Source organism: Excalfactoria chinensis, chromosome 4 (assembly GCF_039878825.1).
Source record: "Excalfactoria chinensis isolate bCotChi1 chromosome 4, bCotChi1.hap2, whole genome shotgun sequence".
NCBI lineage: Eukaryota > Metazoa > Chordata > Aves > Galliformes > Phasianidae > Excalfactoria > Excalfactoria chinensis.
Genome location: NC_092828.1, coordinates 23,691,746 through 23,704,234, shown reverse-complemented (window position 1 = coordinate 23,704,234; position 12,489 = coordinate 23,691,746). Strand labels below are relative to the sequence as shown.

Sequence of the window (12,489 nt, the reverse complement as noted above, 5' to 3'; positions counted from 1 at the left end):
TTAATCAGTAAGAAGAAAGGTCTGGCAGGACGAAGGTTGGGTGTGTAGGGCATGTTTACTTACTTGAGAAGCTACACCCACACATAAAGACCAACAGGCCACCTTAGTCCTCGTGGTGGCTCCTAGCGTATCTCAAACCCCGGGCTTGTGGAAAAAGGAGAAAGGGAAGACTGGTGAACAGTGAGAATTGCCCATGCCATTGATAACAGAGGCGTATGTGTCTGCTAGCTGTTTTTTCCTACTTTTTCCTAATAAACCTTTGAGTGTTTCAGAAGAAATGTTTGGTAGTGTCAGGTAAGATACCTGAGGAGCAGATGAGGCTGTTTGGTCTGGAGAATAGAAGGCTGAAAGGAGGCTTTGTGGCTGTCTACAACTACACTGGAAGGTGGTTGCAGTGAGAAGGATGCCAGTCTCTTTTTCTCAGTGACAAGCTGATAGGATGTGAGGAAATGGTTTCAAGCTGTGCCAGGGGAGGTTTAGATTGGTTATCAGGAAGTATTTAATAATGGAGAGGGTGACTAGGTATTGCAATGGCTTGCCTAGGGAAGTGGTGGAGTCTCTGTCCTTGGAGGTACGAAAGAGATGTGTGGATGTGGCACTAAGGGGCATGGTTCGTACTTCTGGGTGGTTGGTCAGATATGATTTTCTTAGGGGACTTTCAAAACCAAATATTTCTACTAAAAGAGCAGTAAGGATTGGAAGGAAGCTCAGTATCTCTCTAAGGCTGTTAAGAGCGCTTAGCAATGGCAAAAATTTGGTCACTGTTTCCTCATCAAACATCAGAAAACAGACTTAACAGCCAACTGGTACCACGGGTGAGAGAAAAAAAGGCTGTTGTCCAAGCTTCTGTGCAGCAGCCCCTTAGGATGAACCTCTTTTCTATCAAAAACTGAATTGCTGACAAAGTGGAATGTATTTCCAGAATGTGAGATGACTTTCATCCTCAAAAGTACTCCTGGCAAGTAATCACTTGCGTGTTACAAGTCTGGTCAAGTTTCTGTACAGTGTCCTTTGTTTTTGAGAGCAGCTTTCCCTCCCCACCCCTACACAGTGAAGTTTCATAAGAAGGTAACAAACGAACCCAAGTGCCACACCTCATGCATCAGCCAGCCTGGCTTCTGTCTACCTTGTCTGGCTTAGAAACTTGCCAAAAAGGAGTCGGTTATGGGAAAAACACTTTCCTACAACATTTGCCAGTTTTTTGTTTGTTTGTTTGTTTGTTTGTTTGCTGGAATTTAAATAGTAAGAGAATGACGTTTGCCATGAGTATACGATTAAAGATAGAACTCCAGGCTACAGCCATCATGAGTAAAGAAGTTTAAGTTCCAAATGAGAATTCTTTGGGAATAAACCTGACTGGGGCATGGCTGTTTTAAGTGTGGCTGGGAAGGCGGGTTCTTACAGGGAGTAATGACCTTCCAAATTCCCTGCAGATCATGTAACCTATTTGAGTCTTCTTGATTTACCTACATCTAATCAGCACAGCTGTGTAATTAATTTAATTGCTTGTTTGTCCTGAGTTATGGTAGCAATGAGTAACTACCAAGATGGTTTTACTTCCACATTTAAAAGCCCTAATTTGCTTAGTGATGTATTGCCTTTAAGGTTTTATTTGTTCCAGTTGTTAACCATTCTACCTTCTTCCCCAAAACTTCAGGTTACTTTAAAAAACAGCTTCCATTTTGCTGCCTGGAAAATCTGAAAATTCACAGAAAGACTGTCCATAAAAACATGAGCACAATAAAAAACTCCCTATTATTCAGCTTTGGTTTTCCTTCCCTAGTTTAGAAGGGAAGGCATTTCATTTGCCTGCCAATCTTGTTCCTCAAAATCCTTGTCTTACGGCAGCTAATATTATCATCAGTATTAAATGCTCCTTGCTGATGCTTTCTGTAGAACCTAAGAGTGAAAATAACACATCCAAACAACCTGCGTCACTCTGTTGGAGACACCAAAACCTCTCGGTCACCCCATACTCTGCCCTCCATCTGCACCTAAATATTGCAGGCTTTTTAGTTAAAGGTAGTTTTACAGCTGGCTTTTCTAAGAGAGTACAAGATTTGCTTTCCTATCAGAAAAAAAATCAGAAGGCAAAGCTACTAAAAGAAGGTCACGATCTAGCCAGATTCACATGAACTGCAGGGACCTCAGAAGGGACCTTCCTCTTGAATCTGTGCGTGCACACAGGATGTGCTACTAAAACCACTTTTATTGCTGATTGTAAATATAAATTACTCTCTTTTTTTCCCCATGCTTACAAAACACTGGTCATTTAATAGGTAATCCATGTATAATTTATTACGAGAAAAATAGTAGCAAAATTTCAGTAAAAATTAAAATTCTTCCAAATCATTTACTAAATATGAACACTTTCAAAAATAATACCTCTTCTAGCAAAAACTTCTGTACAAAAGATAATCAATAATTTACTTTGTAACATTTTAGAGTTCTTGTGCACCACGGAAATAAGCATTAACTTGAATTTTCTGACATTACAAGAAAATAACATCATTTTCCTAGAAGATGTTATTTTTATATAAAAGTAGACAAGCAGGTACGGTAGGAAATACAGAATTCCTGCTTCTTTTAATCAAGGATTTAGAAATAACATCTAGGTGATTGGTATAATTACTACTTCCTCCTGTACGTATGTCAATTACAAACCTATTCAAGTTGAAAAGATGCTTGCTGTTTAGAAATAACTTCAAGCAAGTATCCCTAGGGCCACTTCTCAGGTTTTGATAGCTTCTAAATCCTCACTAAAATAAAAGAAAAATAATTTACAAATAAGATGTTTCATGAACACCTTTCAGAAAGGAAGTACATGGATCCAAGTTGAAGGAGGGAAGATTTAGGTTGGATGTCAGGGGGAAGTTCTTTACTAGGAGAGTGGTTAGGCCCTGGAACAGGCTGCCCAGGGAGGTTGTGGATGCCCCGTCCTTGGAGGTGTTCAAGGCCAGGTTGGATGGGGCCCTGGGCAACCTGATCTAGTAAACGTGTATGTTTGGTGGCCCTGCTAGGCAGGGGGGTTGGAACTACATGATCCTTGAGGTCCCTTCCAACCCGGGTCATTCTGTGATTCTGTGATTTAGCATCAAGTTTAACTTGGCACAACACAAGCCCGTGTGCAAGCATGCTGCAGGTAGTAGCAACCATTTTGTTCCTACGGATAAATTGTGAGCTTGCACATTACGCAGCCTGTTTTAAGAAGAGGTTCTGCTTAGCATATGAATTTCAGCTGATCAAAAGTCATTTTTAATAATCCAGCTCTCTTGCTTAAAGCTCTGACAAGAGTTCTGAGCTCACCCTGAACAGCCCAAGATGTGGAAAAAAAACCTTTCTTGCTAAAATTCTCCAATAGGAGATGCTTCATAAAAATTAGACAAACTTGTTCACTGCTTGACATATTATAAACCACCAGGTTTCTGTCCCTCATGTCAATTATTGAACATCTTAATTCATTATTACCAACAGCTGGTGCACAGAGGAGTGTGCCTTTACAGGCAGTGTTCCAGAGGATAGCAGTGACAAAGAGTGGTCCGGTAGATACAAGTGAGTCTGCAGCTCACGACAGTGGGATGAGGAACTGTCCCTTGAGAGTTTCATTGGCTGAATAAAACATTGTCCTCCCCATATATCACAGCTGGGTCTTCCATGCTCTCCAATAAAGTGTGAGAGGTTTCATACTCGCAGTGCGGCAATGATGATTCTTTTGCAACACTGGACATCAGCTGACTCCAGGTGATATCAGTATTTTTGAAAGCATGTAATAGAAAAATTCCTATTATTATACTGCAGAATCCACTGAGGGTCCCAATGATGTCATCCAGGTCCATGCTACTCCATTCCTTGAACAGGATGACGGAGCATGTCACCACTGTCATGGTGAAACACACGTAATAAATAGGTGTCACTAGAGATGTGTTAAATGTGTCCAGTGCTTTGTTGAGATAATTAATCTGGGTGCTGACTGAAAGCAATAGGATTCCCACCAAAACATAAAACAGGGGATGTCGATAAACCGGCTTCCACTCCAGCATTTCTTTAATGGCAATGCCCAGGCCTTTGACAGATGAGACGGAGAAGGCACCAATGAGTGAGCAAATTAAAATGTAGATCAGTATATTTGTTTGACCTCTCCGTGGAGCCACAATGAATATCAGCACGAGGGCGACAGACATTAGGAGAACAGCAAATGCAACAAACACTGTATGAAAGAGGAAAGATGAAATATCAGACTATATTCAAACACATGCTAGAAGTTGTTAAACTTCAGTTTCTCTAAGAACTGAAGCACAAGCTCATTGCATTGAAATAAACACAAAATACATGCTTTGTATTTAAAATGCCAACTATATATTTAACTTTGATTGTATGAGCTTTTAGATTATGAGCTGACTTATGAACTAACTTGTATTTAGCCCATTTTGTCCTATGCTACACTCCTCCATATGAAATTCTTCCACTTCTCAAACACACATTCCCTATGAAGTGTAACCCGGGGCTATCATCAAAGATATTTGTTTGAAGTAGTGTGAACTCCTGCTTACTTAGAGCAAGGTAGTAACTGGGACTTATAATTGAACAGCATTTCAAATGAATTAAGTTAAGAACGGGTTGAAAGTAACCTTATTTAAAGCTGTGATTTATTTTAAGTGGAGGTAACGTGGTTTATAGAGCCTTAGAACTCCTCAGTGGGCTGGAAGGCAGGAAGAATCAGTGCATCATTTCTTACTCGAATAATCTGCAAGAAGCCATGTAAGATGAACTGCTTTCAAGCCTGCTTCTTTGGGAAATACGGTACATGTGCAGAAGCCATATGTGCTCGTGCATGTGTTAAGGGATTCTGGGTATCTGGCACAATCAGTTCAAGGAAGCTCTGCAGCCGTGACGTTCAGATTAGTTATCCCAATCCACTCACTCACCAACAGATCCAGTGAAGTGAGAACACATCAAAATCTGTCATGTCTGCCATAATGTATGTCAGGTTAAGCGTACAGACCTGGATCTTGCAGTTTTATTTTCATCTCATCCAGCGAGGTGATCTCCTCCTCTTCTGGGGCATGAATAACCATGACTGTAGAACCCAGAACACTCAGAATACAGCCCAACTTGCCGTGAATATTCAGCTTCTCTTTCAGAAAGTAGGATGACAATATAGCACTGTTTGACAAAACAGAAATAAAAGGTTCAGGTCCACCAGCCATGTGAGACTTTGTAATATGAGTAACTTGAAGACTCTTGAATTTGGATATAGGGGAAACATGCTTGAAACAATCAAATTACAAGGAGCTTTGCACAACAATGGTCAATCTGAATCTTAAGGGGAATTTAGCAACTCTGATCAGACCCCTCTAGGCTGAAGGGTCTGAATTTCTTAAGGAACTGACCATTAGTGATTGCCTGGGTCAGAGGTACGGACCACTTACACAGAGCCCTAAAGTTTTGTCACCACTGAAAAACAGGATAAGGTATTTTTTAAGGAAAGTGTATTTTCTGTAGGAGGAAATAAGTTACAGCCTTCTAACACTGTGCATCAGCGGTATTCCAGGTATATGCTGATAATAAACGCACATGGAACATGTGGAAGGCTGCTGCATATATCAGTCTTTGAAACAAGACTTCATTCCCTCCACCCAGGAGATTAATATCAGTAATCAAGGGATCTTTGCACTGAGGACCAACAAGCCTTTCTTATCTGTAATTGTCCTTCAGTTTTCTTATTAAAATTATCTGCTTTTAACCAAAGTCATTATTTTTCCCTTAGACGGTGAATGATCAGTTTGCTTCCAATATACACTAACCTTATGAGAACACTCAAGGCACCCAAAGGGGTAACTAAGGTTGCTGGTGCAAAGGCATAGGCAGCAAAGTTTGCAGCTTCTCCCAAACCCACTGCAGAAAAAAGAATATTTGGATGAACATTATGGAAACAAGAACTGGAGAAAGTACTGTATGCTGCAGTATGACTATGATGACAGAGCTGAAGGCAGGCATTTGCAGAACAGCTCTGCACTGACTACATCTTCCTGCAAGGAACAGGGACAGTGCATAGAAGCTAGACGGATTCAACCACATTGCTTCTGACTAGATAATAAAGAAGAGGCTGCTGTTCTGCAAAGAACCCCAAAGAGCAAAGAAAATAGTTGACATGAGATACCAGAATGGTTTCAGTCATAAAGGTATTTCTTTTAACTGAGGTAAGAGAAAAATTAGAAAATGAATTTGTTAAAAATGAACTGTTTTATGTAGCATTTATATATAGTTGGGGGATAAAAGGGTGACTTACTTGAAAGTAGTCCAGCCCACCAAAGCCATTCCTTCAAGTAAGAATAGCCACCCTGTCCTGGAAGTGGGGAAAAAAAATCTCACCTTAGAAGAGAGAAATCACCTTATTTTAACAAAAAAGCACAGGTTTACATTTGGATCAAGTCATACAGAGTATAGAAACATCATGTTATCTGCACATTAATATTTTGTCTGTATTTGACTCACATCTTAATCACACTGCTGCTTTACGACCTGCACTTGTGAGAAATGTTTGTCACTAATACACACAGAGGAAAAGTGCCAAGAAAAAGTGAAGCATCAATTAAGACTCTCAGCGAGCCTAAGGAATATTTTGAAGTCCCTTCCCAGGTCAGATCCAGTATATTCCTGCACAGAGAGCTGCCTTTTGACTCATGATTTAAATAGAAAGAAATTAAGAAAGAAAAATGTCACTGCATGCATTAATTTTTTAAAAATATAAGTAAATTGTGCTACGTAATATTTTTCTAGTACTCAATTCTCTGGAATAACAGATGTTGCAATAAATGCAACAAACAAAAGAATAACTGCTAACATTGTACATGTAAATGCCATAAAGGCAATTATCAGATCGGTCTGAGGAGGAGTTTAAAGCTCTTGACTTGTTTCTAGTTCTACATCTGCTGCCATCAATGGAAGATTACTTGTACTAACTGTAGAAACTCTTACAATGAGTACTTCTATAGCTCATTGCAGTTTTTACTTTTAAAAGTGAAGGAGACCTTTTCATGACTTCCTATCTCAAAAGAGGCAGAAAAATTAAGGAAAAATGATAGAGATATAGACTTTTTGAAGATTAGGACAAAGGGAGAACTTCATTTGGTATCTGACTGCTGTCAGGGAGGAGTTATATGTCAGTGCTAGCATGACTAGTAATGAAACCATCAAGCCATGCCCAGCAAGAGCACTGCTTACCAGCACGGAGTGCTCCTTTGGCGGCCAGCTTCAGGAGACCCTTCTTCTTCAGGATGAAGCTGGATCCAATGAAGATGCTGGAACTGACCGCCAGAGCCAGGCCAATGTAGAGCTGGTACTGGCTTCCGAGAGGTGTAGACGGCCTCAGGTTTGTTTCATTGAAAGTTCCGTCCATAGGGATGAGGAGAGAAGGAGGGGTTTGGCCCCGCTGAAGGCCTTGCCCCAGGCCTGGTAGATGTGATGGCATAAGCCCAAACACAGCACCTGAGGGAGGAAGCAGGGAGAGCTATTCACTTGCCAGGTACAGCTCTGAAGGCGCCTGACCCTGTGCTGCTCGCTCCTTTCCATGTCCCTTCTGGCCCTGCAGATAGCTCCTGAAGTGCCAGCACAAAATCCACACAACATACGTAGTTCTGTCCCAGGACCACCACACATTCCTCTAATTCACAGGTGCATGCCTTACTTTATATAGAGATTTTCTCACTACATAGGCTCAGTCAAAGTACAAAAAAAAGTACAAAAGCTTAATCCATTGTAATTCACAGAAAGCATTTGATGTAACAAATCATTTTGTTTCTGTTTTTTTTTTTTCCCTGTAATTAAATGACACATGAAGGAATCATCCCGCTTAATGGCACCATCAGCAATGTACTTTTTCTTTTTTCAATGGAAAAAAAGATTTCGATATTTGGTAGAAAAGAATGTGCCTCTGTGTCTTCTCCTACCTAAGCTATAGGAGTATTAATGTTGAGTCAGAAGTACTTCATTACACAATTAACAATAATTAACCTTGGATAATTCACCTAATGCTGCTGAGGATGGAAAATGTAAAACATCAAAAGAATCAGAGATGGTATGAAGTTTGACAGCCTGTCTTCATCTGCAGCTGAGAGTGCTGATACCAACACTAGGAGATACCACCATTTGCAAGCAAGGACTGAAGAATGAATGCCTGCTCTAGGGAGTCCTGCACCACATGGTGCTGCAAACACACTGCTGTAAGATTCCACTTGATTTTCAGGCTCTGCAGTCATATTTCCTTGTTTGCCAAGAGAGTTTTGACCTAATAGAAGTTGTTTTGAATTGCTTAGCCAGACTTCTTTATAACAAAGGTGCATGGGATGAGTATGCCCGTATATTGCAGGTTAAAACTAAAATCCTACAGTTAGAATGCATTAATGCATAGCATGAGGATACTACTGCTCTGAAATCATACCATTTCTAGAAGTTGCAGCTGAATAATCCAAAAGAAACGGGATAAGAAGAAAAGAAACAGGAATAAGAAATACCAATTTGCATCTGTATCAGAAAATATTTATAAGTACTAAAGTATTAGTGTGAAGTATTACCATAGTTCCTCAGTTTGGAAAGCTCCTGGGTCATGTCCTCCTGCCTGCCCATTGCTCCCCTCTCCTGCGTCCTTACCCCCAGTCCTACTGCCTGCCAGCTTACTTCAGTGCTGCAGCATGCCCTGCTGAGCACTCCTTTGTGGATCTGTTCCCATTTGCTGTGGGATTGTGAAGGCTCAAAAGCAAAGCTATTCAATCTGTTTTGTCGTAGAGTGAGTTGAATATGTTTCATGAGAGGTGTTAGCTGCTCTGCAGCAAATACTTGTAGATGAACAAGGAAAACAAAGAAAATCTAATACATGACACAGAAGAAAGGATGGTAGCAGAGTGTGATTTTAAACCATGTAACTAGTTGAACTGGGTGAGCTGGTCTACTTAAACAATAGAAAGTTTCCCTGGCAGTTTGAGTGTCTTTTATATCAGTTAAAAAAGAAAGCAACACCTCAGTGTCAGGTTAGTGTTGATGTATTTTGACAGTCAGGATTTCCCACACAGCTGTCTATAGATGTGCTGTCACTGCACACAGCGCAAACGCAACATGACCTGAATATGTCACCTGCTCCTCCAACTGGCAGGGTCACCTCTGTGAAGTGTGTGCCATAGGCACACTGAGGATTGCCTAAATGTCTGCAGTGTGGCCAGAGCTGCTCCTCTGCTGAGTGGCCAGAAGTCCCAGAAAGGTTTTGGATTTCTCAGCTGCCACCTGGCAAAGAAATGTATACCCAAGAAAACCTGGAGATATGGCTAGCTGCTCTCATACAGTCTCTATGGATTCTCTACAAAAACTCCTCCAGGAAAGGAGAATCCACCAACATTACAGTATTTTTGCTATCTGCAAAGTAACAAGGCTTTAGTTTTGTTTCTTAGAGGTACTCGAATCAAAGGAAAAGCTGCATAGTAAATAGTATTTAATAAAAGAGAGAGAGAAAAGGAATGAAGCATTGAGTGCATTGCTTAACTTCTTACAATGATGCTAAACAGGACTGGTGAAGGCTGTAACACCGCTTGGCTACTGCAGGCCTTGTGTTAGAGGCAGCAGCAGCTATGGCCTTTAATTAAAAGAAAGCACAAAAACGCTTCGTAAGAGTGACCTTTTGGCTACCCAAGGTTGTAAATGTGTTTTTGTGCCAGTGTGTTGTGTTTTTACAGGGAAGAAAACAACACTTTTCTCACTTATTTTTTTGGTGAATGGCGAACTCGTCTATTTGTAGAATGGCAGCTCATTGCCTTCTATATGATCCGCTACTTGTTCTTGAGTTTTCTGTTCCCCATCAGACCGTATGACACCCAACCATAACAATTTCATCATGACACCTGCAGAACATCACGGAACCACTCTTCTGAAACCCAATCACTGCTCACGTTTACAAAGAGAGCCTGGATCTTCAGCGTGTCCCCTCCACCAGCTGAGAAGTGTCACTCTGAGCAGCTGTGACCTCAGTTTATTACTTATTATCAGTTGTTCCACTTGCATAAAGAATGATGGTATTCTGCAGCTCAAAGAATGGAGGGAGAGGTGGCAAAAGGAGGCTGATGAAGGAGGTACTGCAGCTTTGTGGCCCATTGCAAACAGCTTAAGGATTGCATGGAAGGGCTGCAGGAGTTGGTGGGGTCCCAAAGAAGGGAGGGCTCTTAAGGTTCACACAGTTGATGTAGCTAAGCCGGTTTCTCCTCCCCACTCCCAAATGTCAACATGAAACTGTCACCAGGGCCGCTCCTTCAGGAATAAACGCTGGGAGCTCTGACTCAAGGCTGATAGCAACAGGAAACCATCCAGAACTGGAGGTGGACACACCGCTTCACCTTTGACTGTTCTCCCAGTAAGATTTTCCTGAGCCACCCAAGTACCATCTGATGACAAGCAGCAGACAGGCAGGGTTCGGCCACACTGCTCGTACCCCGCGTAACTTCCTGCAGTGTCATAGAAACCAGTGACTGCCGTGTCCCGCAGGCCGGCAGTGACAGCCTCACCCCTCTCTGAGCACGCTGCTCCCACCTCATCCCAAGAGTTATATGCATCACATGCATCACTGTCCACTTTCGCTGCACTCCTAGGACAGGTCACGCTGGTGGTGCCCACCTCTCCCACTCGGGGAGATGCCAGCGCATCCCTACTAAACCCTGACCGTGGGGTCTACAGCTTCCCGGCATAGAAACACACAAAAGAAACCGAAAAGCGAGTTTACAGCTACAAAGCCGCTCCCGAAAGTCAAACACGCGAACTGTTATCACCATTTCAGCAGACGGCCGCTCTTCGCCCCCCTCTCACACCGCCCACCCAAGGCAGGAGCCCTCCCAGCGCCACACCCCCCCGGCCAACACCTGCGCGACGTCACGGCGGAGGAAAGCAGCCGTCATCGCAGCAGCCCCGTCGCGGGGGGAGAGATGTTCATGGCAGCAGAGCTTCCTGCTTTCGAGCCGCCTCCTGTTCAGAGCTCCTCGCAACGCGGTGGTCTCGAAGCCGCGCAGCCCCCGCGCAGCACTGACCGAGAGGCGGAGCCCCGCGCGGCACTGACCGATCGCGCCCCGTGCCTGCCCCGCGCCTGCGGGCGCCCCACGCCGGCTCCGCAGCGGGCAGGAGGCGGTGACAGCGGCTCCGCCTGGCCCTTGTCTGTCCCTTGTCCGTCCCGCCCCGAGGGAGGCGGACCGTGGGACGCCCGTCGTGCCGCGGCTGTCGTTTGCGAGGCGGGGGCTTCGCGCGGCCGGACTGGTGTCTGCACGTCCCGCTGCTGCATCCGGCCGGCTCTCTCATTTCTGCTACGGCAGTGTGCCCTCGCAGCCCAAAAAGCAGACCGTAACCTGGGCGAAGTGTGGCCAGCAGGTCGAGGGAGATGATCCTGCCCCTCTGCTCTGTGCTGGTGAGGCCCCACCCGGAGCGCTGCATTCAGATGTGGGGTCCTCAGTACGGGAGTGACATAGACCTACCTATCGGAGCGCATGCAGGGAAGCATTCACGGTCTGTTGTAGTAGGACAAGAGGAAATGGTTTCAAACCAGAAAAGGGGAGATTTATATTGAAAATAAGGAGGAATTTTTTTTACAATAAGGATGGCTTGCCCAGAGAGCTGGTGGAAGTCCCATCCCTAGAGATATTCAAGGTCAGGCTGGATGGGGCTCTGAGCACCTGACTGAGCTGTAGGTGTCCCTGTCCATTGTGGAGGAGCTGGGCTAGATGATCTTTAAGGATCCCTCCCAACTCAAATGGTTTGGTGACATTCTAATTTAACTTTGTTCCTGTTCACTTCTGGGAGAAGAGGTGAACATTTTGAGCATGCGGCTACACAAAGCATGCAATGTGCTGCCCATGCTGTTCTTCACCACTTGCCCCATAGGCAGGTGGCAGATTCTGACGCTGTTTGCCCAGGTGTGGCTGAATAGAAGCAATTAGCCTTATTACTCAATCAGTAGTTTCAAGGCAGAAGATGAAGCCCATGTTTTTAGCATGGTTATATGAGATACATTTACACAATGTATGTTATTCTGTGCTAATCCTAGATGTGTCTCCTTGCTATCTGGGACAATCAGGACCTGGAGCAGGCACACAGACCACAAGCTGGATGCAAGCTAAGCTGCAAATAGGGCACAGAACCAGAGCATGGCAGGGACTTGCTGCTGGGTTGCAGCCATGCTTTATAGCACTGTCCCTAAGTCAGTGATCCTTGGTATTACAGTTTATTAATGCTGGTGCAAGGTGGCAAAACATAGTTGCAGAACAACTCAGAGTTCCAAGCCTTGATCACATGGTATTTGGGTTAGACTGAGAGATCTATTTGGAAGTCTTAGTCTGATTATTATTATTATTATTTATGTCTGCATTTATTTTGAATACAAGCAGTGCTGCACGCATTTAGGGACCTCTCCTCTTTATCTTTACAATGTCTACACTGCTGTAGGAAATTCTATGGAACATGTCCCGA

The 12,489-nt window shown here is 43.5% G+C and overlaps 1 protein-coding gene across 1 annotated transcript; it reads right to left on the bottom strand.

Annotated features, from left to right (window-relative positions):
- Nucleotides 1–2,274: 2,274 nt before the first annotated feature.
- NIPAL1 (NIPA like domain containing 1) lies at nucleotides 2,275–11,061 on the bottom strand. Its single transcript, XM_072335771.1, has 6 exons — nucleotides 10,896–11,061; nucleotides 7,225–7,488; nucleotides 6,290–6,346; nucleotides 5,805–5,895; nucleotides 5,003–5,163; nucleotides 2,275–4,207 (listed from the first exon to the last, which is right to left on the bottom strand). Exons 2-6 carry the CDS (start codon nucleotides 7,469–7,471, stop codon nucleotides 3,603–3,605), a joined length of 1,161 nt encoding a protein of 386 aa, XP_072191872.1. The 5' UTR covers nucleotides 7,472–7,488; nucleotides 10,896–11,061; the 3' UTR covers nucleotides 2,275–3,602.
- Between the last annotated feature and the right edge of the window lie 1,428 nt (nucleotides 11,062–12,489).

Bases quoted from the DNA above. Each gene is read 5' to 3' on its own strand.
- NIPAL1 (XM_072335771.1), bottom strand. From the start codon at position 7,471: ATGCCATCACATCTACCAGGCCTGGGGCAAGGCCTTCAGCGGGGCCAA. The intron at 6,347-7,224 runs GTAAGCAGTGCT...CCCCACTTCCAG, and splicing joins CAAAGGAGCACTCCGTGCTG to GACAGGGTGGCTATTCTTAC. The intron at 5,164-5,804 runs GTTAGTGTATAT...TTTGTCAAACAG, and splicing joins GCCTTGAGTGTTCTCATAAG to TGCTATATTGTCATCCTACT.